General features: G+C 36.3%; 1 protein-coding gene across 2 annotated transcripts in view; it reads left to right on the top strand.

Moving 5' to 3' along the window:
• The window catches only part of SCAMP1 (secretory carrier membrane protein 1), a 100,718-nt gene that overhangs the window by 15,083 nt on the left and 59,037 nt on the right, over positions 1-26,598 (top strand). The window contains exons 2-4 of one of the 2 annotated variants that reach the window (XM_077759896.1): positions 8,045-8,122; positions 22,995-23,093; positions 24,089-24,197. In XM_077759896.1, the coding sequence (XP_077616022.1) occupies positions 8,045-8,122; positions 22,995-23,093; positions 24,089-24,197 (286 nt within the window). The remainder of the gene's footprint in view (positions 1-8,044; positions 8,123-22,994; positions 23,094-24,088; positions 24,198-26,598) is intronic. The other variant, XM_077759897.1, reaches the window with a different exon arrangement.

Below are 26,598 nucleotides of genomic sequence, written 5' to 3'. Positions count from 1 at the left end.
TAAAAAAATTAAAAAAGTTTAAGACTGTCATAACTTGTAATGAAAATGAGAAACAGTTTTTAAAAGTCATGATTTATTGAATAATTTCTAGTGATTATTAAGCACTTATTTTGATCTCTTATAAAAGATTTGCTAAATACATTTTGTTTTAGAGTCTTGCTCAGATTTTTAATGGCTTCTTACAGTTCCTTTTCTTTTTTAAAAATAATTGGGGCATTTAGAAACTAGTAATTCTCCAGGTAAGTGAAATTCTCAGTATTTATTAAAATCATGTAATTATAGTAGCTCTGAGACATATAAAGTAGGAAAAAAAATTTAACTCTATGAAGGTAGGGCCTCTCATAGCCTCTAGCTTGGGACTTGTTTAATCAAGTTTCCTAGTCTAGTGTATAATATTGATTGGATTAAGCAGAGCTATTGAAGAGTATTTTAATTAAGTTTTGCTGGAGCAATGCCATGTTTAATTCAGTCTGGAGATACTGTTTTAAACATGAATTTGTGTTACTACATTTTTCTTCTAAAAATTCGATCTTTGGGGTCAAATTTGAATTTATATCTAACCATGTCACTTATTAGCTATCTGACTTTGGGCAAATGACATTAAAGATATGTGAGCCAGTATTCTCAGCAGTGACAGAAAGGATATAGAATTTAAGTCATAGGGTTGTTCTGAGGATTATGTGACATAATTAAAGAGTGTATTATTGTGCTAAAATAGATGAATTCTTTCTTGCCTTGAATTTGTCTTTGTTTTAGCCTACTTCAGTTTCTCATAGGCATGCCTGATAGAATTAAAAATATGCATTTTCTTTTACGTGTTCTTAATATTCAAGTTATTGTCTTCTATATCATGTAAAAAGGTAGGAGATAAGCAAAAACGTATAGTAGAAGTCTGCTGCTGTGTTATATCAAAACATTAGACTGGGAAGCTTTCTGATCAAGTCTCTTGTCATCTTTTGCAATTTTGAAAAACAGAAGAAGTTTATTTACCTTTCAGTCTCAGTTTATTTTCCCTTTGGCTAACACAATTCAATTTGCCCAAATGTATGAAAGTGAAGTTATAAGCCTGTGTTGAATAAACTGTAATGTTTCAATCAGACCTGTCTAGTAGAAATAAAAGTTGTGCCACATTGTAATTTAAAATTACCTAGGGGTACCTTGGTGGCTCATTTGGTTAAGCCATATGACTCTTGATTTCAGCTCGGGTCAGGATCAATTGGTTCGTGAGATAGAGCCCCCACATGGGGTTCTGTGCCGAAAGCATGCAGCTTGCTTGGAATTCTGTCTCTCCCCCTCTCTCCTTGCTCATGCTCTCTCTCAAAATAAGTAAATAAACTTAAAATGGGGAAAAAAACCCCCACCAGGTGAAACTAATTTTAATATTTTACCCCTTGTATACAAAATATCTTTTTAATACAAATTACCATAAAAGTTATTCATGAACTATATGTCGTTTTGTTGTAAATCTTTGAAGTCAGAAACATGCTGTGTTTTACACTTCCAGCATCTTTTAATTTGGACTAGTAAACATTTCAAGAGCCATGTATACTAGGAATCAATTGTTCATACTTAAAAAACTCTCTTACAACAGATTTTATTTAAATATAGTTAATGGCAGTATACTGTTTTAGTGGAACACAAAATGACAATACTGATTCTGTCTGTTTCCACTTTAAATCACAGAGATGGGCTCACGTTACCTCAGGTGATTCTTTACTTTAAGAATTGTTGAGGGAGGAAAGTTAGCCAAACACAGTGAGTCTTTGCAATTGTAATGAAACAGTCTCTGGGAGCTAAAAATGTGTTTCCTCCAATTGTCCCCCCTGCTCTTTGCCTCCTACCTGGGTGAAGATTAGGGGACTGTTCTCTACTAACTTCTTTTCTCTCTTGTGCTTCTCTCATTCTTTTTTCTCCCTCTTGTGCTTTTCTCATTCTCTCTTTTTTCCTTCCCCCTGAGGTCTTTCTGAGGATCTTCTCAACAATGAAAACTCCTGTAACACCAAGCCATTCTTCACCAACCAGAATAGCAGTAACTCTGTTGGCCCTCTCTTTGCTTTGGTGACACATTGGCAACCTTGGTAATTGCCTTTCCCCGCATACTTTGTACCTGCTGCTCCCTTTTCTGGTCATCTTCTCATTAGCTTCTGTTTGTTTTTCTACCATGACTAGTGTCAGCCTCTTCTGCTGCTAGTAATTACCAGTCATAATATCTCCTATTCAAGCAGCTCAGGAAATAGGATATAATTGATTAGTCATGTCCAATATAGAATCGTTTCTGTTGGGGTCACCCGGGTTTCTTCATGTCTAATTCTAAAAATTGGCATAGAGGCCAATTCCTCATCCTGTAACATGTAGTGAAGATAACAGAGTCACACGACACAAAGGTTGGGCAAAGAATGTCTGGTTGCTTTCCTTACAAGGTAGCTGTGGGTGTTTTTTGGCCTATTCATTATATATGATGTGCTATACATTCTTAATATTTCCGTTAATCATAAACAGAAAGCTGGTTTCTTCCTTGGTGGTGGTAATTATAATAATCTAAGCTATCAGTTATTATTTTCCATGTACAGGAACAGTATTAAGCATTTTATATGTAGTAGTTCATGAGCTATAGGGTATGTTTTACTGATGAAGGAATTGAGTCACATTGAAATATGAATTGCCTTGCTGAAAGTTTATAGCTTTTCATTAGCACAACTCGGATTTGAATACAGGCAGTCAGCTTTCCAGAAGGTAAAGACTTAAAAACTATAGCCTGACATTTCAGAGCTGCAGCTGACTGGGATAGTCATCTATCAGAAATTTCGCCTATTTTACAGATAAGATAATGGCAGTTTAGGTGTCTTGCATAAGTTTACAGAGTCTAGTCATTGCCAGGAACTTAGTTTCTGATTCCTAGACTAGTACTCTCTTACAGAAGAAGTACTTAAAATACATGAGAGAATGAACATTAATCTTGAAACTCAAACTTGTTAAGTTTATGTATCCATATTAAGTGGATATATAATATATGGTTATACACAATCATCCATGTAGGCTATTTTCTTATTAGACTATTTAGCTTGAGAATTGTACAGAGAAGAGAAGAGTAAGCAGGATACTGAGGTTCATTTGCAAGAATCTAGCTGAAGGTGAAAGAAAGTACTTTCTGCCAAATTAGAATCTTCCTGAGAGATTGTGTGTGGAGTGATGGCAAACTGCCCAATTTAATGCATGGTGGATGAAATAATTTGAAATATAATGAAGGTGTACACTACCCTAGAGGATTTGGTAAAGAAACCTGAATTAAAGATATAAAAAAGTTAATTATGTTAGTTGTGAAATCTTAGTTATTCTCTTGGAAAAACATTTTTATAATGTATCTTAGGTTTTAATGACATATAACTATGAAGTTAAATGGTGTGTGAAAGGTTTAGTAGAATAGCCTTGGCTTAACTAAATAAATACGTAACTTTAATATTTATGGATAGTCAGATCCAAATAGGATATTTAAGTTCTAAAGAATGTCCACACTTTTTGAGAGTTAATAAAATACAGAAGATTAGTATATTCTTTTAAGTCAGTAAAATGAGACTATCTCAGATTGTTTTCCTTGCTAAAAATGCAAATTCTCAGGCAGCGTCTCATATATCAAGGTACATTTTTGAATGGGGTTGAGTAATCTGGGTTTTATTAAGCCCTTGAGGTGATTCCAGTGTGTGCTGAGTTTGACAACCACTGTGGTAGAGGCAAGCAAGTTAGCACTTGAAACAGTTTCATTTTGTTGTGTTGAAAAACAAGCACATTTTCCTGCCAAAGGTTTTGAATCATTAATAAACAATCAACTCAACTGGTGTCTTTTTTTTTTATAAAGTTGGGGCTGTGGTAAATTTTGTTTTTCGTATATCTGTTGGAAAGAGTGTATATACAGGCAGTGGAAAGTCGGGGATTCATATTTTGTTTCCGATCTACCCTCATTATCCTTCAGGACGTTTTTTTGACTCTTTTCAAAGTCATAGCTTCTTTCTCTGAGAAAAAAAATACCATCCATCAGGGTGGATCATAAGAAGGATTGGAAGTAGTGTAAGTGCTAGACATTTAGAGGCTTTAAAAGATTATTCATTATTACATCTTCAGCTTTGTGGGTTTTTTTTCTAGTTTAGAGGCTGCAGTTTCCTTAACATTATCTACATTTATTAAAACTAATTTGAAAGGTTAATTAGGTAAGAATTCAGAGGTAGCAGTTCTTTATCTTCCTAAATCTTGGCAAATCTGGTACATGAGCGGCTGCTTTGTCATCTAATACTACGTTAAGGAGAAATTCCAGACCAACTGAAATGAACTCAGTTAACTTGACACAATGATTTTGTTAAAATGCCAGTTAACTCAGCCTGGATTAAAGTCTTCCAGAATGTAGAAGGACACCAAGTACATTTTCATTATTGTAGTTAAAAGTAGAAAATTGGAAGAATGATTGATTTCATTCTGTGTCACTTTGGAGCTAAGTTATACCTTATGTAGGATTTGTGCATTTTAAGACATTTGATAATTGGCTATGTGTATTTAGAAAATGAAAGTTGTTTTTTTTTAAATTATGTAATTTTCTGGTTCCAAAGTAAAAACTGTATAACGAGATACATAGAGCAAAGTCTGGCATCCAAGCCTATGCTCTCTTATCACTGTTTTCTTCATCTGCCCATAGGTAATTATTCATGTTAGTAGTGTTTGGCTTCTTTATCTTATTAAAAAATTTTATTGACTGGGGCACCTGGGTGGTTCAGTCAGTTGAGGGTCTGACTTTGGCTTAGGTCATGATTTCCCTATTCGTGTGTTTGAGCTCCACATCAGGCTGACTGCTGTCAGCACAGAGGCTGCTTTGGATCCTCTGTCTCCCTCTCTGCTCCTCCCCTATTTGTATTCTCTCTCTCAAAAATAAAAATAAACATTAAAAAATTTATTTACTTATTTTTTATTTTAAAAAAAGTTTAAGTAATCTCCAGCCACCCAACGTGGTTTTCATACTCACAGCACTGAGATCAAGAGTTACATGCTCTTCTGACTGAGCCAGCCAGGTGTCCTGGTTTTTTCATCTTGTTAAAAATTTAAGTAAACACATACACATTAATTTTTTTCTTTAAGAGGTAACAGTTATACAGGTTAATTTTTTTCTTTGAAAAAGAGTAACATTTTAGTTATATTATTTTGCACTGTTTCATTCATTCCGTAGTAGTGTATAGATTTCCTTATACCATTATACAACTGTGTAATACTTAATTGCATAGTTCTTTATCATGTCCACCTAGCATAGTTACTCAACTCTCTTCTATTGATAGACATTTAGGTTGCTTCTAGTCTTTTGCTATTACAAATAGTATTTTGCCCTTTGGAATAAATTCCTAGAAGTGAGATCATGGGTCAGAGTATACATGTAGATGTAATTTTGCTAGCTATTGCCAACTGTCTTTCCATTAGAGGTTGTAACAATTTCTGTACCCATTAGTAATATATGAGAATTCTTATTTCCTTACATCTTTGTCATTAGAGTATGTCAGACTTGTAGATTTTTGCTACCCTGATAGGTGGGAAATGAATACGTCAGGGTAGTTTTAATATTTTTTCTGAAGGGTGAGATCAAACATCTTTTCACTTAAATTTTTGACTCAGCTTCATATTTGTGCACATTTTTTCCCAGGAAGTGTTTCTTGGTTATTACTCTTGCTTCTATCCTAAAGAATTGCTCTTTAGATTTTTTTCTCTTTGGTGGGGTGATAATAACTCAAACAGTATTACCAGGCATGTATGATTAAATAAAAAAAAAAATTCCTATCAGGGATTTTGTTAGCATGTGAAGTGTTCTTTCGATTGAGTCTTTAAGAAAGAGGAGATTGGTAGGTTGATGCAACCTTGAAGAGTGTTCCAGTCACAGGAAGCAATGCCAAGGAAGAGTATGGTGTGGAGGACTCCTAGGTCACCTGGTTTTGTGGGGTAGGGATGAGGGGAATGACATCGAGACTGCATCTTGATCATCAGGATTTGCTAAGTCTCCACTTGTTGACCCTAAACACACTTTATAAAATTTTTTTTTTTTTACTTTTTTAAGTACTCCCTGCACCCAACCTGGGGCTCAGACTCAGAACACTGAGATCAAAAATTGCATGCTGCACTGACTGAAACAACCAGGCAGCCCCCTAAACCCAGTTCTTAATTAAGATAACCATAGCAGTGCCAACTTGAAAAATTTGATTAAAATATTCATGTTTCCTTTTTAAAAATTTTCTCTCTGAGGCACATACTCTCTGTATAATCTTTCTGCTCCTCACATTTTTGAGTAAACTTGAGTAAACCCTGGGAAGTAGAGTGATTTCATCCCTTCCTTCATTTTTTATTGTTAAGCGAGCATAAAGTTTTAACTTTTTATCTGTGCCATACTTTTAATTTCTCCTTACCATTTGCTTTGTGCCAAGTTCAAGGCTCCTTTGCAATATGTTGTTTGATTTGGTGGGGAGTGAAGGATCTGGCAAGACGAAGGTCCTTCAGAGAGAATTGAGTCTGGAAAGGGTAGGTCAGAACTAGGCTAGATGGTCAGAAGTCTTTTATCTCATTTTGAGGAATTTGTATTTTGTCTTGGTGGAGAGCCTCTAAAGAATCTGAAATGGGTTAAGAATAGAGGAGGGGAATGACATGATAAGTTTTTCATTTTTGAGAGGTAATTTTGTTGACTATCTTGAGAAAAGATGGACTGGAGAAAGTACATCATAGAGGAGAGAGCAACGGTTCCCCAGCCAGCAGCAGTAGCATCACCTGGGAACTTGTTAGAAATATAGATACCCAGGGGTGCCTGGGTGGCTTAGTCGGTTAAGCGTCCGAGTTTCGCTTAGGTCATGATCTCGCGGTTCGTGGGTTCGATCCCTGTGTCGGGCTCTGTGCTGGCTGCCAGCTCAGAGCCTGGAGCCTCTTTCAGTCTGTGACTCCCTCTCGCTCTGACCCTCCCCTGCTCACGCTGTCTCTCTCTCTCTCTCCTAGAAATGAATAAAACATTAAAAAAAAAAAAAAGAAATATAGATACCCAGACCCCTTCCTAGAACTCTAGAGGTGGGTTGCAGCAATCTGTTTTGATTCTGATGCATGCCAAAGTTTGGAATTAGGGATGCAAAGGCCACTGAGGCTGTATTACGGTTTGCAAATGCTTTTCACATTAATTATGTCATTGGTTTTTGTTGATGTGTGTTATGTTTGTTTCTTAAATTCACAAGAGAAGTAGATTAACCAAGATTTTGGGACTTCCTTATTTGGGAGTCTAATATGAAAACACTTGAAAAGTTGGGTTAGTGTGGTAATGTATTATACTTGGAAAAGGAGAAACATGACAAAGTAAACTATAGTCAAGAGAAAATATTGGAGCAGAATAAAACAAGTAAATGGTGCCTAATCTTTACATTTATTTCTTTTTGAGAGACCGAGCACAAGTTGGGGAAGGAGACACAGAATCCAAAGTAGGCTCCAGGCTCTGAGCTGCAAGCACGGAGCCTGATGCAGGGCTCGAACTCAAAAACCATGAGGTCATGACCTGAGCCAAAGTTGGTCATGTAACCGACTGAACCACCCAGGTACCCCAAATGTGCCTAATCTTGAATGTTGCCCGTACATGGCATTGACTTGTAGTGTGGTATTTCTATCTGCAGTAGGGAGAACTGATATAAAATACTGTAAGAAAAAATAAAAAGGGGGGGGGAGAACTGTGGAACCCAAAGGAAAGGATGGTGTGTTTGCCCCAGATGTGCCGAGGTGCTCTTGTACAGTCACTTCCACATAGCTATTTTCATTCTTTATATAACCGCCAGCACCTGATTTGCATCTAACCCAGTTTTTTCACTGAGAGTGTGAGGGCTGAGGGTATAAATTTCAAACTTGTTGGAATGGGACTGAGTAAATGTGATAATCTTTTTATTTTCCTGTTAGTTTCGCTGGGTGACCAGAAATACAGATGGAGCAAATGCTTTGTAAATATCAAAATTGTGCCTTAAAGGATCAGTAATCTTTAATTCTCCTTTGAATTTTGTTCCAGGACCCATCAGTTACACAAGTGACAAGAAATGTTCCACCAGGACTTGATGAATATAATCCATTCTCGGATTCTAGAACAGTAAGACTGTCTTAATTGGACTAGTTTTAAATGTTAAAATTGAAGTTAAGTAGGAATTATGTTTCAATTATGATATCTAGTTGATTGGTTACACTTGTATAAAATAAGCTGTTAGTGTTTTTTTTATAATTTAGAAAGTTAAAAATTTTTCTGAACAGGAAGAAATAACAGTAATGGTCCTAGTTTCTCTGGTAGACGGTAGAATTATCTGGAACTTGACCTGGCTTACGAACATGCTCTTCTCAAAATTTAGTCTTGATTTATGTAGGGATATGAAAAAAAATCCTTAATAAACAAGGGTTCTCTACCCTGGATGCATGTAAGAAGCACCCGGAGAGGTTTATTACACTTTTCATTAGGGCCCTACACTCTCACAGGCCACTGTGTTTTTTGTTGTAGCTGTTGGGGTGATTTTATTCTAACCAGCTTTGAGAACTGTTAAGGTGGGTTTTGTTGAGAATTCTTCCCCACAATTTCTCTGGCAGATAATTTGTTTTCTTTATTTTGAGTCTTCAGTTTAATTCTCACACTCAAGAGGTCTCTTGTTTTAAATACCGTTGGCTTTTGAAATGTGAGTCCTCCAGTTGAAGATACTGAAGTTCTTCAGCTGTATGCTTGGATTTACATATCACTATAATGATTTTCACTTCATCATCTCTTCCTGATGTGTGTTTCCAGTCTGCAAAATAATTCCAGAAGATATTGTAGGTTTTACTTAGAAATATATTCAAGATTGGGGTGCTTGGGTGGCTCAGTTTGTTAAGCGTCCAACTTTGGTTCAGTTCATGATCTCACAATCTGAGTTCGAGCCCTGTGTACTGAGCCCTTTGCTGACAGCTCAGAGCCTGCTTTGGATTCTGTGTCTCCCTTTCTCTCTGCCCCTCCCCTGCTTGTGTTCTGTCTCTCTCTCAAAAACGAATAAACATTGAAAAATTAAAAAAAAATATATTCAAGATGTATTATATTAACAGTTTAGTTCTAGGAAGAGCTTTGTACACAGTAAAAGCATTAAAGTAAGAATGAACTTCCATGTTTCACCTCAAAGCTCTCATTTAACAGACATTGCTTATGTGTAGCAACTGCAGTAGAGCTCAGGATTACAAAAGTGTTCCCTGGGCAAGTAAATTTCAGTTTGAACCATTTGAGATAGCCAATCAGTTGACCATTTTGACATGTAAAAATCGCAATTTAAAATGATTCAACCCTATAGTAAATTAGTGCTGTGAATGGATGTATGAGAGTGCATTTGGTTGTAGTTGAAAGGGAGAAAAACACGAGTTGTTATATTTTATTCCACTATATGTAGTCTTTTTTTTTTTTTTAATTTCTGAGAGAGAGAGAGGGACAGCATGAGCAGGGGAGGGGCAGAGAGAGGGAGACACAGAATCTCAAACAGGCTCCAGGCCCTGAGCTGTCAGCACAGAGCCCGACACAGGGCTTGAACCTACGAACTGCGAGATCATGACCTGAGCCTAAGTTGGACGCTTAACCAACTGAGCCACCCAGGCGCCCCAATATGTAGTCTTTTTAATAAGATTTCTGTGGGGTGGAGATGGGAACAAGACTTGTTAAAATATGCTGGTAACGAATGAAAAGAGGTTTTCATTCAATTTTGAAGATTGTGCTAGCGAGAAGTATATTAAGCTTTTTAAAAGTTGCAGCTTCAGATTATTCATATCGGTGGTATTAGTACTATTTACCAAGTTGTCTACTTTTGCCATGTGCTTGACCTCTATTCCTTAATTCTTACAACATTCAAAATGGCTATTTTAAATTTCAATTTTACTGATTAGGAATGTGAGATGCAGGTCATCCAGATAGTGGCAGAATGGGTTTAACTAACTTACCTGTTTTTCGTAAAGCATTTGCCTTTTCCATTTTGCTGGTTCTTTCCTGAGAGATAGATGCTTAAGCATAGAAGGTACAGTACTGATCTCTGAAAAATTTCTCACCTAATTGGAATTTAAAACAATGACAACAAAGAAAATCTATCCAGAAAAAATAAAACACAAAAGTATAAATTATAGTTTGAAGTGTAGAGTTTTTACAGTAAAGGAAAGGTTTTCTTAGAATAGTCTTAGGTATAGCTAGGCAGTACTGCCTATTTAAAGTACACGCCTATTTAAAATGAAACACTTCTCAGGGTTACCTGGGTGGCTCAGTGGGTTGAACATCTGACTCTTGATTTAGGCTCAAATCATGAGCCCAGTGTTGTGGGATCAGCCCTGTGTTGGGCTCACTGCTGGGCCTGGAGCCTGCTTGAGATTCTTTCCCACCCTCTCTCCCTCTGTCTCCCTCCCTTCCTCTCCCATACTTGTGCTTTCTCTCTATCAAAAAAAAAAAAAAAGAAAGAAAAGAAAAGAAAAGAAATACTTCTTATGGTAACTAACTAGAATTTATTATTTTTTTTTAATGTTTGTTTATTTTTGAGAGAGAGCGAGAGAGCGAGAGCGTGAGTAGGGAAGGAGTAGAGAGAGAGGGAGACACAGCATTCGAAACAGGCTCCAGGCTCTGAGCTGTCAGCACAGAGCCCAACATGGGGCTCGAACTCTGAAACTGTGACATCATGACCTGAAGCTGAAGTTGAGTGGATGCTTAACCAACTGAGCCACCCAGGTACCCCTCTTTTTTTTTTTAAATACTATGCCCATTGTTGGCTTGAACTCCTTATGGCCCTGACAGGCAGCCATACACCCCTGTCATGCCTACATTTTTGACCATAAGGAAGATAAATAATTGGTTTATGTAAGAACTCCCTTTAAGGTAATTCTGGACAGTAGGTAGAGACTCATAACCTTGGATTCTAAACTAGGCCCTGCCACTGATAAGTTGGTGGCTTTAGGCAGCCACTTAACTTGTTTGGACATTTTTCTTTTTAATGTGTAACAATGGAAGTAGATGGGAAGACTTTCTCTTTTGAAAATGGTTGAAACTTTTAGCTCAGGAGTTGACTAAATAAAATTGTACACAGTAGTTTACCTATCTTTAATAATGAAAAAGCGTCTTCTATAGTGTAATAATTGTATTTTCTCTTGCTCTGTGTTTCTTTTTATATCTTTTCCTTTTTCCTTTGCTTCTCATTGTCTTACCTTTCTTGGAGCTCATTATCTGTCACTTACCAATCTTCTTTGTTTCTTTGCTCATTTAACGATAATTATTGCTTTGTATCCTAAGTGTCATTGGCTAGAAATACCTGCATCCTTTTTGGCTCAAAGAGCTTCTTTTCCTATTGCTAATTCTTTGCCACATCCTGTCACTTATATCTCCAGGGGATAGTACCAGTCTCTTCTTTTCATTCCTACTAAACTGTCCTAATTCAAGTACTCATGTGAAATAATACAGTGGCCTATCTACTTACGTGTCTCCAGTTTCTCTCCTCTCAGCTTAAATTCCACATTCAGTCATTATAATCATTCCCTTGCCTTCCCTTCTCTCACTTACTTTGACATAATCTGTTGGCTAAAACTCAAGTCTTGGTTAAATACAATTATGTCTACTACTTTCTGCCCCTACCTTAGCAGCTGAATATGACTGGAGAAAGCAGTCTTTCCATATTCTCTTTTGCCATCCTTTTTTTTAAAGTTTATTTATTTATTTTTGAGAAAGGGAGGCAGAGAGAGGGAAAGAGAGAATCCCAACCAGGCTTTGCGCTGACAGAATCATCTCGATTGGGGCTTGAACTCCTGAATCATGAGATCATGACCTGAGCTGAAATATGGAGTCAGACAGTTAGCCAACTGAGCCACCCAGGCTCCCCAAGAGTACAAACTTATAATAACAGTAAATAAGCCACAGAGATCTAATGTACAGTCTATCACAGACAATACAGTATAGTACAGATAATCATATTGTATTGTAAGTATGGTATTTGATGCATATTGCTACAATGGCAACCATATTACTATATATCTATCAAAGCAACATGGCTATATACCTTAAACTTACACAATGTTTTATGTGAAATTTACCCAACTAAAAAAAGAACTTCCATTTCTGGCAACACAGCAGACCACACCAACCAAGAGACCCCTAATACCTAATTACTAAAAATCTTGGATTGAATTTTATTTAAATAAAATGTTAAATACATAACTGAGCTCACAGGATTCCTGGAGAAAGGCAGAAAGCAAGAAAAACTCCAAATCCAAACAATGCCATTCACAAAATCACTGGGATTTAATAAGCTAGAAACAAATCTTGTCTCCTCCATAAAGCCAGCACTCTCTAAAAAGGATTTCTAAAAATAGAAATCTTCCCTGATAATTTATTTTTTCCTGCATTTCTTCTTTTTTCCTTTTTGACAATAATTTATTGTCAAATTGATTTCCATACAACACCCAGTGCTCATCCCAACAAGTGCCCTCCTCCATGCCCATCACCCCCTTTCCTCTCTCGCACACCCCCATTAGCCCTCCGTTTGTTCTCAGCATTCAAGAGTCTCTCATGCTTTGCCTACCTCCCTCTCCTCAACTATTTTTTCTCCTTCCCCTCCCCCATGGTCCTCTGTTAAGTTTCTCCTGTTCCACTTATAAGTAAAAACATATGGTATCTGCCCTTCTCTGCCTGACTTCTGTCACTCAACATAACAGCCTCAAGTTCCATCCACGTTTCTACAAATGGCCAGATTTCGTTCTTCTCATTGCCATGTAGTATTTCATTGTATAGATAAACCACATCTTCTTGATCCATTCATCAGTTGTTGGACATTTAGGCTCTTTCCATGATTTGGCTATTGTTGAAAGTGCTGCTTGAACATTGTGGTATATGTGCCCCATGCATTAGCTCTCATGCATCCTGATAAGGGCTTTTTAAAATGCTTTTTTCCTCAGTAATATGTTTATCAATTTTTTTTATTGATTTGTATATAATGAAATGTATTAACCAATTGATGGTTATATGTATTACTAGATTTTCCTTTTTAATCTTGGTGAAATATTTAATATCATCAAACTTCTAGATATTTACTAGATATATTACCTTTTCATTATGCTTTATCTCCCGTCATCCCTTTCAAATATTTAGAATACCTTTCTTCAACCCAAGATCCAATAGTTGTCTATATTCTGTGTACTGTACTATGTTCTGGTGTCTTTATAGTTAAAAACGAAAAATCCATTTGGGATTTATTCTGGTGAGATACAGAGAACTGATATTTTCCCCCTCACACATTTAAACAATTGTCTCAGCATGATTTTGATGATTTTTTTCTATTCCCATTGTTTTGAAATGCTATCTTGGGTTGTATGCTGTCATCGTATAAATACTGGAATTCCAAATTTTGATATTTCAAACTTCATGTTTTTCTATTTTTGGGAACTATGTCACTGTCTTTGCAGTTCTTGATTACTAGTGAGTTTGAACCATTGATTGTTTTATTGACTATCCCGGTTTCCTTCTTTGTGTTGCCTGTTCAATTCTTTTGCTCATTTTTCTTTTAGTAGTTTGTAGTTCTGTCAATTTGTAGCAATTCTTCATGTACTCTGAGTAGCATTATTTATGCATTGTAACCAGTTTTCCCTAGTCTGTGATTTGAGGGTATCCCCTGCTTTCCAAAACTTTGTTATACCACTTTACTTTTACAAAAGACCTACATTAGTACCTGCAATTGCTAATGTAAAGAAATGTGATTTTCTTCTATTTTGTGGAAAAAGCTATCACTGTTCAAATGGAAGTTTTTTGAAGTGGTGTAAAGTTAACTTTCAGAAAATGGGGATACCTGTAGTTGAATTTGTCCATCTTTATTGTTTTTGTGTTTTTTAAATCTTAACAAGTTCTTAGCATTTACTGTGTTCCAAGCACTGTTTTAGGAACTTGACATTCACCGTAGGCACAATACACAGAGATTTCTAGAGCTTACATTTGAGCAGCTCTTATGTACCCTAGGTTCAGAAAAATACTTATTTTTTTCCCTAAAAGTGTGTAAGTTTTGCTTTTTCACTTTTTTAGGTCATCCACCTGGAATTTATTTTTGTATAGTGTGAAGTAGGAAATCTACGTTATTCCATGTAGATAGGCAGTTTTCCTAGCATCATTTACTGACTAATACATTGTTTCCCACTTTCTTATAGGATCACATCTGTTGGATATCAAGTTTCTGCATTTGTGTGGATTTATTTCTGTGTCCTTTCTGTTAATTGTTATATTCTGTGTCTTTGGCATCTTTACCACCCTCTTAATTACTATATTCTTATAATAAGTCGTGATATCATAGATCTGCCCTGTTCTTCCTCAAAAAATTCTTTGACTTATTTTTAGCCCTTGGCTTTTTCATATGAATTTTAGAATCAGCTGTGTAGCCCAGTTATTTCTTTGGTTGTGCTTCGCTTCCTTTTCAGGACTGCTACTTGTTGTGTCAAGGTAAAATTCTGGTACATTGGTGTGTCTTCTGGCTTTAATAGTTGTGATATTTGCACTTTGCAGCTGCTTGCTTGCATGCTTTATCATCTTCTCTTTTCTCTCTGTCTTCCTTTTCCTGTGTCCACTTAAAAGAGTACTTTAAAAATACATCTTTAACTTTAAAAAAGTATTTTTGGGGGGGGAACAAATAATAAAGTGTATAAAGCAAAAGATGCAAGTCCCTCTTAAAGCAGTTTGCTGAGAGTTTCCAGATATTTTTCTGGGTATGTACAAATTTGTGTTTATAAAAGTAAAAAAATGATCATATGCATTTTATAGTTCACTTTATTTCATTTAATATTTAAAAAGCAGTCTTCTGTATCTCTAACTCATTCCTTTTGATGGTTAGTATAAATATGGTATGTTTATACAGTAATTTAACTAATTTCCTTTTGATGAACTTGTAAATATCTATTCGCTTTTTGATCTTTGTAGCTATTTTTAAATACTGCTAGTCCCCATCGGCAAAGCAGAGTTTGTATGGTTTATTTTCCATGTCCCTAATGCCTCCCCTCTTACTCTTTTTCTTTTTTTTTCTTTTTTTCTTTCTTTCTTTTTTTCTTTTTTAAATAGTTTATTGTCAAATTAGTTTCCACATAACACTCAGTGCTCATCCCCACAAGTGTCCTCCTCCATGCCCATCCCCCCTCCCCCAACTCTTACTCTTTTCAAAAGGTATTAGTGAAGTTGTATCAAAAGTTCTCCTATTGACTTTCCAAAAAGTCATTTTATTTTTTTCATCATAAATGTACTCTTTAATCTCCATCCCTGATTTCACCTATCCCCACCACTCACCTCCCCTCTAATGACCACTCTGTGTGGTTAAGAGTGTTTCTTGATTTGTCTTTCTCTAGTTTTTTCCTTTGCTCATTTGTTTCTTAAATTACACATAGGAGTCAAATCATATGGTATTTGTCTTTCTGTGACTTATTTCACTCAGCATTATATTCTAGCTCTATCCATGTTGTTGCAAATGGCAAAATTTGATTCTTTTTTATGGCTGAATAATATTCCATTTTATGTACACATACCACATCTTTATCCATTCACCTAACGATAAACGCTTGAGCTGATTCCATAATTTGGCTATTGTAAATAATGCTGCTGTAAACATAGGCTTGCATATATTCCTTTGAATTAGTCTTTTGGTATTTTTGGGTAAATACCCATTAGTGAGATTCCTGGATTGTAGGTTAGCTTTATTTTTAATTTTTTGAGTTACTCCTGTATAGTTTTCCACAATGGCTGTACACGTATGTATTCGTACCAGCAATGGAAGAGGGTTCCTTTTTGGGGTGCCTGGGTGGCTTGGTTGGTTAAGCTTCCAACTTGGGCTCAGGTCATGATCTCACGGTTTGTGGTTTCGAGCCCCGCATCGGGCTCTGTGCTGACAGCTCAGAGCCTGGAGCCTGCTTCAGATTCTGTGTCTTCCTCTCTCTCTCTGACCCTCCCCTGCGCATGCTGTCTCTTGCTCTCTGTCTCTCTCTTTCTCTCTCTCTCTCTCTCAGAAATAAATAGAACATTAAAAAAAATAATAAAGGGATCCTTTTTCTCCACATTCTTTCCAAGACTTGTTTTTTATGTTTTTGAATTTAGCCTTTCTGATCTGTGTGAAGCAATACCTTATTGTAGCTTCAATTTGCATTTCCCTGATGAATTATGTTGTTGTGTCTTTTGGCTATCTGGGTGTCTTTTTTGTAGAAATGTCTGTTGATGTCTTCTGTCCATTTTTAAGTTGGATTGTTGGTGGGTTTTTTGTGTTGAGTTGTGTAAGTTAGTTACATATTTTGGCTAACTCTTTATTAGGTGTCTTGTTTGCAGATACCTTATCCCGTTACATAGGCTGCTTTTTAATTTTGTTGATTGTTTCCTTTGCTCTGCAGAAGCTTTTTATTTTGATGTAGTCCCAGTAGTTTTTTCTTTTTCTTTTTTTTTTCTTTTGCTTTTATTTGTGTTGCCTCAGGAGATCTATCTAGAAAAATGTTGCTGCAGCAAATATTAGAGTAATTACTACTTGTGCCCTCTTCTAGTATTCTTTTGATTTCAGGTCTCAGTCCATTTTGAGTTTTGTGTATGGTGAAAGAAAGTAGTCCAGTTTCATTCTTTTGCATGTGGCTGTCTAGGTTTCCCAACATAATTTGTTGAAGAGACTGTCTTTTTATATTCATTCCTCCTTTGTTAGAGGCTAATTGACAAAATATTTGTGGGTTTATTTCTGGATTTTCTGTTTATTCTGTTGATCTGTTTGTATGCCAGTACTGTACTGTTTTAATGACTACCATTTTGTAATACAACTTGAAATCTGGGACTGTGATAACTCCAGTTTTGTTTTTCATTTCAAGATGGCTTTGGCTATTTAAGGTCTTTATATTTCCATACAAATTTTAGGATTGTTTGAGTTCTGTGAAAAATGCTGTTGGTATTTTGATAAGGAATGCATTGAATGTGTAGATTGCTTTGGGTAGTTAAAACATTTTAACAATGTCTGTTCCCCTAGTCCTTGAGCATGGAATATCTTTCCGTTTCTTTGTGTTGTCTTCACTTTCTTTCATCAGTATTTTATAGTTTTTAGACTCAGGTCTTTTGCCTCTTTGAGTAAGTTTATTACTAGGTATCTTATTATTTTGGTGCATTGTAAATGAGATTGTTTTCTTAATTTCTCTTTTTGCTACTTTATTATTGCAGTATAGAAATGGAACAGATTTCAGTATGTTGATATTTGTATTCTGCAACATGACTGAATTCATTGATATGTTATTAGTAGTTTTTTGGTGGAGTCATTAGGGTTTTCTCTATAGGGTATCCTGTCTTCTGCAAAAAGTGAAAGCTTTACTTTTTCCTTACCAGTTGGATACCTTTTATTTCTTTTTGTTGTCTGATTGCTGTGGCTAGGACTTTGCATTCTGTGGTGAATAAAAGTGATGGGAATAGACATCAGTGTCTTGTTGTTCCCTCTAGAACAACAAGCCTTGTTGAGGGCTTTTATCATGAATTTATATTGTATTTTGTCAAATCCTTTTTCTGCATCTATTGAAATGATCATTTTTTAATTGATGTGATGTATCATATAGATTGATTTTTGAATATTGAGCTACTCTTGCATCTTGGGAATAATCCCAGTTGATCATGGTGTATATATATAGCTTTTAAAGTACATTGTTGGATTTGATTTGCTAAAATTTTGTTGAGGATTTTTGCATCTGTATTTATAGAGATACTGGCTTGTAGTTATCTTTTTTAGTGTGTCTTTATCTGGTTTTGGTATCAGGAATACTGCCCTTATAGAATGAATTTCGAAGTTCTCTTTTATTTTTTCAAATAGTTTGAGAAGAATCATATTAACTCTTCTTTAAATGTTGGGTAGATGGGGCACCTGGGTGGCTCAGTCGCTTAAGCATCGGACTTCAGCTCAGGTCATGATCTCACGGGTTTGTGGGTTCAAGCGCTGTGTCAGGCTCTGTGCTGAAAGCTTAGAGCCTGGAGCTGTTTCAGATTCTGTGTCTCCTTCCCTCTTTGCCCCTCCCCTGCTCACATTCTGTCTCACTCTGTCTCTCAAAAATAAATAAATGTAAAAAGATAAAAAAAAATAAATGTTGGGTAGATTCATCTGTGAAATCATCTGGTTCTGGACTTTGGTTTCTGGGAATTTTTTGATTACTGATTCAATTTAATTGCTGGTGATTGATCTGTTCAAATTTTCTTTTTTTAAAGTTAATTTTGTGTGTGTGGGAAAGTGTGTGAAGGTACAAGTCGGGGGAGGGACAGAGAGGGAGGCAGGAGAGAATCCCCCTAAGCAGTCTCCCGCTGTCAGTGAAAGCCCCATGTGGGGCTCATTCTCATAAACTGTGAGATCATGACCTGAGCTGAAATCAATAGTTAGTTGCTTAACTGAGCCACCCAGGTACCATGGTCTGTTTACATTTTCTATTTCTTGCTGCTTTACCTTCGGTAGGTTATATGTTTTAGGAATTTATGCATTTCTTCTAAGTTGTCAAATTTGTTGGCATGTAGGTTTTCATAATATTCTGTCATGATTGTATTTCTGTGGTGTTTGTTGTTCTTTCTCCTCTTCATTAATAATTCATTTATCAATTTGTTTATCTTTTCAGATGACCATCTCCTGGATTCATTGATCTTTTTTTCAAGTTTCTATATCATTTATTTCTAGTGTAATCTTTATTATTTCCTTCCTTTTGCATGATTGGGTTTTTTTCTGTTTTTTCTGGCTCCTTAGGTATAAGGATAGGTTGTTTATTTGAGACTCTTTTTGCTTCTTCAGGTATGCCAGTGTTAATATAAATTTGCTCCTTAGAACCACTTTTGTGTCATCCCAAAGACTTTAGGCGTTTGTATTTTCGTTTTCTTTAGTTTCCATGTATTTTTTGAATCTGGGTAGATCTGTTCATAGCATGTTATTTAACCACCATGTTTTTGTGCTCTTTCCAGATTTTTTCTTGTGACTAATTTCTAGTTTAATAGTGTTGTGGTCAGAAAAGATGAGGCATGGTATGACTTTGATTTTGTTTGAATTTGTTGAGAGTTGTTTGTGGGCTAATATGTGATCTTTTCTTGAAAATGTTCCATGTGCACTTGAAAAGAATGTGTATTCTGCTGTTTTAGGATGGAATGTTCTGAGTATGTTTGTTAAATCCATTTAGTCCAGTGTGTCATTCAAAGCCACTATTTCCTTCTTGATTTTCTGTGTGGATGACCTGTCCATTGATGCAGGTGGGGTGCTGAGGTCCCCTACTATTACCATGTTCTATTACTATTAAGTGTTTCCTCATGTTGATTGTTAATTGTTTTATCTATTGGGTGCTTTCATGTTGGGTGCGTAAATATTCATCATTGTTATATTTTCTTGTTGGATTGTCTCTTTCATTATTACATAGTGTCTTTCTTTGTCTCTTGTTGCAGTCTTTGTTTTAAAGTCTCTTTTGGGGCGCCTGAGTGGCTCAGTTAAGTGTCCGACTTTGGCTTAGGTCATGATCTTGTGGTTTGTGGGTTCGAGCCCCGCGTTGGGCTCTGTGCTGACAGCCAGCTTGGAGCATGGAACCTGTTTCAGATTCTGTGTCTCCCTCTCTCTCTGACCCTCCCCTGCTCACATTGTCTCTCTCTCTCTCTCAGAAATAAATAAAACATTAAAAAAAAAAGTCTCTTTTGTCTGATAGAAGTATTTCTACCCTGGCTTTCTTTTGGCCTCCATTTGCATAGTAAATATTTCTCTATTCCCTTTCTGCAAGTGTCTTTTGGTCTAAAATAATTCTCTTGTAGGCACCATATAGATGGATATTGTTTTTATATCCACTCTGTCACCCTGTTTATGGCTTTAGAGTACAGTATTTAGTCCATTTACATTCAAAGTAATTATTGGTAGGTCTTAATTGCCGTTTTAAAATTTGTTTTCTGGTTGTTCCTGTAGATTTTTTAAATTCTTGGTGTCTTTCATGGTTTGTTGCCTTTTTTTTAGCGATATGGTTGGATACCCTTCTCTTTATTCTTGAATGTTTATTATGGGATTGTGATTTGTCATTACCATCATCATTGTATATAACATCTTCTGCATGTAGCAGTCTGTATTAAGTTGATCATTGTGTAAGTTTAAATCTATTCTCTATTCCTCTCCCTCCCACCTTTCAGGTATAATGTGTCATATTTTACATCGTTTTATTTTATGAATCTTTTGACTGATTTTTATAGAATTATTTATTTTTACAGCTTTTGTGCTTTTTACTTTTCATACTCTCATTTAGGGTCTTTCCTTTTCACTCCAAAAGTCCTCTTTAAAATTTCTTGTAGGTCTGGTTTAGTAGTCTTTTTGTCTGAGAAACTCTTCTTTTTAAGTAGGCTTCACACCCAACATGGAGCCTAATGCATGGCTTGAACTCATTACCCTGAGATCAAGACCTGAGCAGAGATCAGGAGTCAGATGCTTAACTGACTTCTCTACCAGGTACCCTTGTCAGACAAACTCTTTATATCTGTTTTGATTCTGAATGATAGCCTTTCTGGATAAAGTATTCTTGGCTGCACATTTTTTCCTTTCTGCACTTTGAATATATCAGGCAGCTTCCTTCTGGCCTGCAAAAATTGCTGCTGAAAAATTTGCTTAAAGCCTTATGGGCTTTCCCTGTACTATCTTTACTCTGGCTGCTTTAAAGTTTTTATCTTTATCCCTACTTTTTGCCATTTTAGTTACTATGTGTCTACCTCTTTGGGTTGAAATTTTTTTTTTATTGTGCCTCCTGGATTTGAACATGTTTACTTCCCCAGATTAGGAAGTTTTCAGTTATTATTTCTTCAGATACATTTTCTGCCCTCTTATCTCTCTCTTCTTCTGAGATCCCTGTAATGTGGATGTTATTAGCCTTGATGGAGTTGCTGAGTTCCCTAATACTGTGCTCAGTTAACATAATTTTCTTTCCTCTCCTTTGCTCAGCTTGATTACTTTATATTACTCTATCTTCCAGGTCATTAATTAATTCATCTCATTCATCTGGCGTACTATTCTATCAAGTATATTTTTAATTTCATTTATTGTATTCTTTAAAAAATTTTTTTTGAAATGTTTGTTTATTTTTGAGAGAGAGCGACACAGAGCATAAGTGGGGGAAGGGCAGAGAGAGGGGGAAACACAGAATCCAAAGCAGTCTCCAGCCTTTGAGCTGTCAGCACAGAGCCTGACACAGGGCTCAAACCCATGGACCATGAGATCATGACCTGAGGTGAGATCATTGCTTAACTGACTGAGCCACTCAGGTGCCCCTCGTCATTTATTGTATTCTTGATCTCAGGTTCTTTTTCGTGTCTGCTTAAGGATCTCATTGATATCCTCCACTCTTTTCTCCAATCCAGTGAGTATCTTTATGATCATTACTTTAAATTCTCTATCAGGCATATTACTTACATCCATTTTGCTTTGATCTCTTGCTGTGATTTGGTCCTGTTCTTTCATGTGGGAGATATTTCTCTGTCTTCTCATTTGTTTGACTTTCTGTGGCTGTTTCTGTGTGTTAGGGAAGTCAGCTACTTCTCTTGTTCTTAGTGATAACAGCCTTATGAAAAAAAGATCCTGTAGTGCCCTATAGTACAGTGTCCTCAGTTTCCTAGAGTCTGGTGCTTCATTCAGGGCATGTTTGCTCTGTGTGTTGTATGTGCTCTGCAGTTGAATTTTGGTCTCTTTTTCCTTCAGTCTACTTGTTTGCTGATGTTGCCTTTACTTATTGTGTGTAGCAAGGTGTGCAGTGGTCTTGTGAAATGATACTGCCTGCCGGAAAAGAGGTCCTGCAAAACAGGCAGGTTAGAAGATGTGGTATTAGCAGAGTTTGCACCATACCTCTGCAGCAGGGGCCTTGTAGCACCAGGACTCAGGAGCATGACTGGGAAGGGCTGATCTGCTGGAGCATGTGTGGCGGGGCTTGGTGTAAGCAAGTTAAGTAGCATTAGTCTGCCCAGTGCTGGTTTCCACAGATGGCCATTGTTTATGCTGGGGGCAGGGGAGGAAAATGGCACCTGCCAGCTCCTTTGTTCCTGCATGGGTCTCCCCATGATCCATGTCTCTCGAAGCCACGCTCTGAGATGAGCAAATCATTTTCTCCCTTATCTGCCCCTGGGATTTTTCAAACTGCTGATTCTATAGCAGCATTTGTATGGGCTATTTTCATGCTTTCTTAGGGTGGGGTCTCTATTTCCTAATGCCTAGAGCTCAGCCTGCTGATTTTTAAAATTCTAGGGTTTAAATCCTGTTGGTTTTAAGAACTAATGAAATGTCAAAGGCAAGTATTATGAAGATTTGTCCTCCCTGTTGGCAGTCTTCCTAGTGTGAAAGTTAGTTTTCTGTTCTTTTCCGTGCCACCGGCTCCTTCTCCACTGTGGCTGGCTACCATCCCTTTTGCTCCCAGGCTGCAGATTCACCCTTTATACCTTCTTTGATGTGTGATCTCTTCCCTGCCTTTAGTTGTGGAGTTTGTTCTGCCAGTCCTCGGGTGGTTTCCTGAGTGATTTCCACTGATAGTGTGATGTGGTTATATCTGTGGGAGGAGCCAAGCTTTGGGTCCTCTTACTCTGCGATCTTCCCAGCCAACCTCTCCTATTTACTTTTTAGGGCCCTGGTAAATGACTTTCTTTGGTGGAAAAAGTTAACAGTTAACCTTGGTGTAAATTCTTCTGTTTAGTCCTATCTGTATTTTACTAAAAAGAAATACTTAAACATTTTTTTGTTAAGTGTTTTTATATGTGGTATCCTGGAAGGGAGAGTGTGGTTTAGTGGAAGAGGGTCGTAGTCAGATTGAAGAACTGAGGAATGAGTGAATTTGAGAAAATGGGGGATGGAGAGCTTAAGTAGTACTTTACCACACACTAGAGGAGGAAGTGAGGAGTTCTTGGCATTTTGATTTTTGTTGGTGTTATGCCTTTTGAAAGACATTAAGGTTGTATCTCTGTCTTATATAATTTGTCCTTTTCTTAATGTTGCTAGCCTCCACCAGGCACTGTGAAAATGCCTAATGTACCTAGTACACAACCAGCAATAATGAAACCAACAGAGGAACATCCAGCCTATACACAGATTGCAAAGGTTAGTTCATGTTACAAGTGTAAGTTTGTATTGGAAATTACAGTATCAGTAACCTCTTCAGAGCAAAACAATTCTTTATATGTTGTCTTATTTAATTTTTAACTTTCTTTTCAATATGGGTGAGCTAGTAACATTTGCTTTATTCTGTTACTAGCAGTTATTGAATTCATAGATCTTCTCGATGTACAATTTGTTTAGAGAAGGTTTTACTGCCTTTGGTTTCACTCTTTAATGCATAATACTATTATAGTACCAATGATACTACAACTGGAAGTATGATGTTGGAAGAGAGTTACCAAGGCTAAGCAAAGAACAGTGATTAGAAGTAGCAGGTGGCAAAAATATGAGAATAAAGGAGATGAATAGGATACCTGTTTTTACATAAAAGCAGATGGAGTTACAAACCAGAATTTCTCAATCATATCCTCCTTTCGCCTCACTGTCTTCTAAAATAGATGTTATATATATTCTTGCATTGGAAACCTTATGTACCATTTAAACCAATTCTTAAGAGGCAATTCAGTTGTCATTTTTCTGTTTTTTTTTTTTTTTTCCAGTTGTTCCCTTTGCTCTTCATTCTCATGTAGGCACAGAGGTCACCTTAATTTTATTTTCCCAATTACTTAGGACTCTGACTAATCTTACTGAGAGAATTTTGTCCTGTTCTAATGTGTCCTACATTCTCACTGATGAGAAGACCCAAAATGAGCCAAATATCTTAATAATAGTTTCTGAAGCTATAACCTTGAGTGAATCACCATATTTTGGAAGAGGATTTGAATTAAGTTTCTGACGTTGTACAGTTGTACTCTTGATCTTGGGGTCATGATTTTAAGCCCAACGTTGGGTGTAGATATTACTAAAAAAAAAAAAAAAAAAATGAACATAAAATTTTCTGAGTTGTAGAGGTAAAGATAGTAGGTAGCATAGCAATGTCATAATTCTGAAAACCTATTTATGCATTGATTTTTATTATTATTACTATTTTTTTTAAGGAACATGCCTTGGCCCAAGCTGAACTTCTTAAGCGCCAAGAAGAACTAGAAAGAAAAGCAGCAGAATTAGATCGTCGAGAACGAGAAATGCAAAATCTCAGTCAACATGGTAGTATCCAAAGAAGTTTGAAATGAAAATAACTTCAAATAATGCTTATGCTAGCTCTAAGTCCTTTGGTTTGTAGATAAGGCCATGCCCTATTTTCTTGTTCTAGCAAGATCACACCGCAGATTTCCAACTCGTTACTTTGTAGCCCTCTGATACTGGCTGATTTACATAGTCTTTTGATTAAAACAGTTTTAGCCTTATCATACAGAAAGTGAATGTGAATATGATAATTTTGGTTGTTGGCCAGGAGCCAGATTCTGCACTTGGGCCCTCATTGAGTCTATTGAAGTTTTATGAGTACATGCAAGTGTGCCCTAAATTTGATTCTTAACTTTTTGTTTAGTCAGCCCAATTTCAAATTATCTGCCCCAGTCCTAACAAGTATAACATATCTGTCAAATTGTGTTTAAAAAACGTCTGCTGTGGGGCTCTGATGGTTAAATGTCCATCTTTGGCTCAAGTCATGATCTCATGGTTTGTGGGTTTGAGCCCTGCGTTGGGCTTTGTGCTGACAGCTCAGAGCCTGGAGGCTGATTTGAATTCTCTGTCTCATCCTCTCTCTGCCCCTCCCTGCTCACGCTGTTTCTCAAAAATAAATAAATTAAAAAAAAAACTAAAAAAAATTTCTGGCGTGACTCTGGAAAGCATTAGAGTTCTCAGTGATGCCAAAGGAATGAGTGATGAATTGATCATTTGCTGTGAAATCTAGACTTTGACTATCAAAAACCTTTTCAAGGGAGTATCTTAGAGAAAGATAGGAGCGTCTGGCTAAGACGGGTTGAAGAGCTAGACAAATCATTGGTTTTATGTCTAGGATAGTAATAGAATAACTGGGTTAGGTCAACAACAATATATATATATATCGTTAGGAAGAACGACTTCTTCCTTATCTTAGAATGTGTAACCCTAGGTCATATGGTATATGCTTTCACTCATATGTGGAATTTAAGAAGCAAAATCCATAATTATAAGGGAAAAAAAGAGAGGAAAACCAAGGAATAGACTAATTTGTGGAGAACAAACTGATGATTATCAGAGGGGAGGTAGATGAGGAGATGAGTTGGTAAGTGATGGGGGATTAAGCAGTACACTTGTGATGAACACCAGGTGTTGTTTGGAAGTGTTAAACCACTTAATAGTACACCTGAAACTAATATTACACTTTATGTTAACTCAAAAATTTAAAAACCAAAACAAAATATAATGGTCTTTGAATATAAACAACAAAAATTTGTAAGCCTAGGACCTTGTGAGAACACATTGATCCCTGGCCATTTTGTTGATGGCAACATTAGAGACCGTGTCTATAAAAGAAAAAACAAAAGATTTATTCGCAATCAGTGTATCTGAAATACCTGTAATAAAATATGTCCTTTGTCCTTAGTGTTGACTAATATAAGTTATTTCTATGAGAGCTATTTTAGGAAAGAGAGTAATAAAGAATGGGAAATTAAGAGTTAGACTTGGCAGTATGTTACACATGTAAGTACTTATGTATTAGTTCATTTAATTATTAGTGTAATTCCCTGAAGGGTGGTATAGTTGTTATTCTCTTTTTATTTCTATTCTTTAATTTATGAAGAAACTTAAGATTTTATAGGTGTAGAAAGTCTTTAGGATTTTAAGGTGCCTAAGGCCCCCTAGCCAGTAGCTTTTGGTTCCTAGTTCTTAAATTACTACTCTCTGCTGCTCTCAAATAGTATGAGACTTGTATGAGAAATGTATACGAAATTGGAAGAAATTATGAGCATTGCAGACAAGTTGGGAAGAATGAGGCATAGGTCATTGTTTTTATCCACTGTAAAATTTTCTTAGTCTATATAAAGTATATAAAATCGAATATTCAAAAACTATGGTATATAATATCTAAAATGAGAATTGGCCTTTAGGTGCTATTTTTTACCTTCTGTTTTTAATGTTTTGACTTCTTGCTTTAATTTTGTTTTTTTATTCCTCCCACCACTTCCTAAGCCCTATTTTCAGTTTCATTTCTTTATATAGACACATTTTCCCTCATAATAGCTTGAAAATTGTTTTTCCTCTAGGTTTTTGAAGGTGATATATAATTCCTGAGCTTCCTTTTCATGACTCTTTCATGTTTTCTGCTAGTTTCATGGTTTTTGTACATGTATGTTTTGAATATTATTTTTTCAGACTTTGAGATTTCCAGATTTGATTCTTTGGCAATAATTCATCTTGTGTTTCTTCATGAAGTTAATAGTAGAAACCTCAGATTCAGAAGTTGGTCTTCCTTCTCCACATGGGCTAGGAATTATATTAAAAGACTTAAGATCCTGAGAAGGAAATTGTAGATTTTTAAAAACTGCATGGCCTTCACATGAGAGCCAGAGTCTTGGGATGTTGAAATAAGTCTCTTTTTAGGGTAGTGTCACAGTGTAGG

The sequence above is a fragment of the Crocuta crocuta genome, unplaced genomic scaffold (genome assembly GCF_008692635.1).
Source record: "Crocuta crocuta isolate KB4526 unplaced genomic scaffold, BGI_CrCroc_1.0 scaffold162, whole genome shotgun sequence".
In the NCBI taxonomy this organism is placed as follows: Eukaryota; Metazoa; Chordata; class Mammalia; order Carnivora; family Hyaenidae; genus Crocuta; species Crocuta crocuta.
Note: the sequence above shows the minus strand (reverse complement) of the source record. Positions and strands in the feature narration are given on the sequence as shown.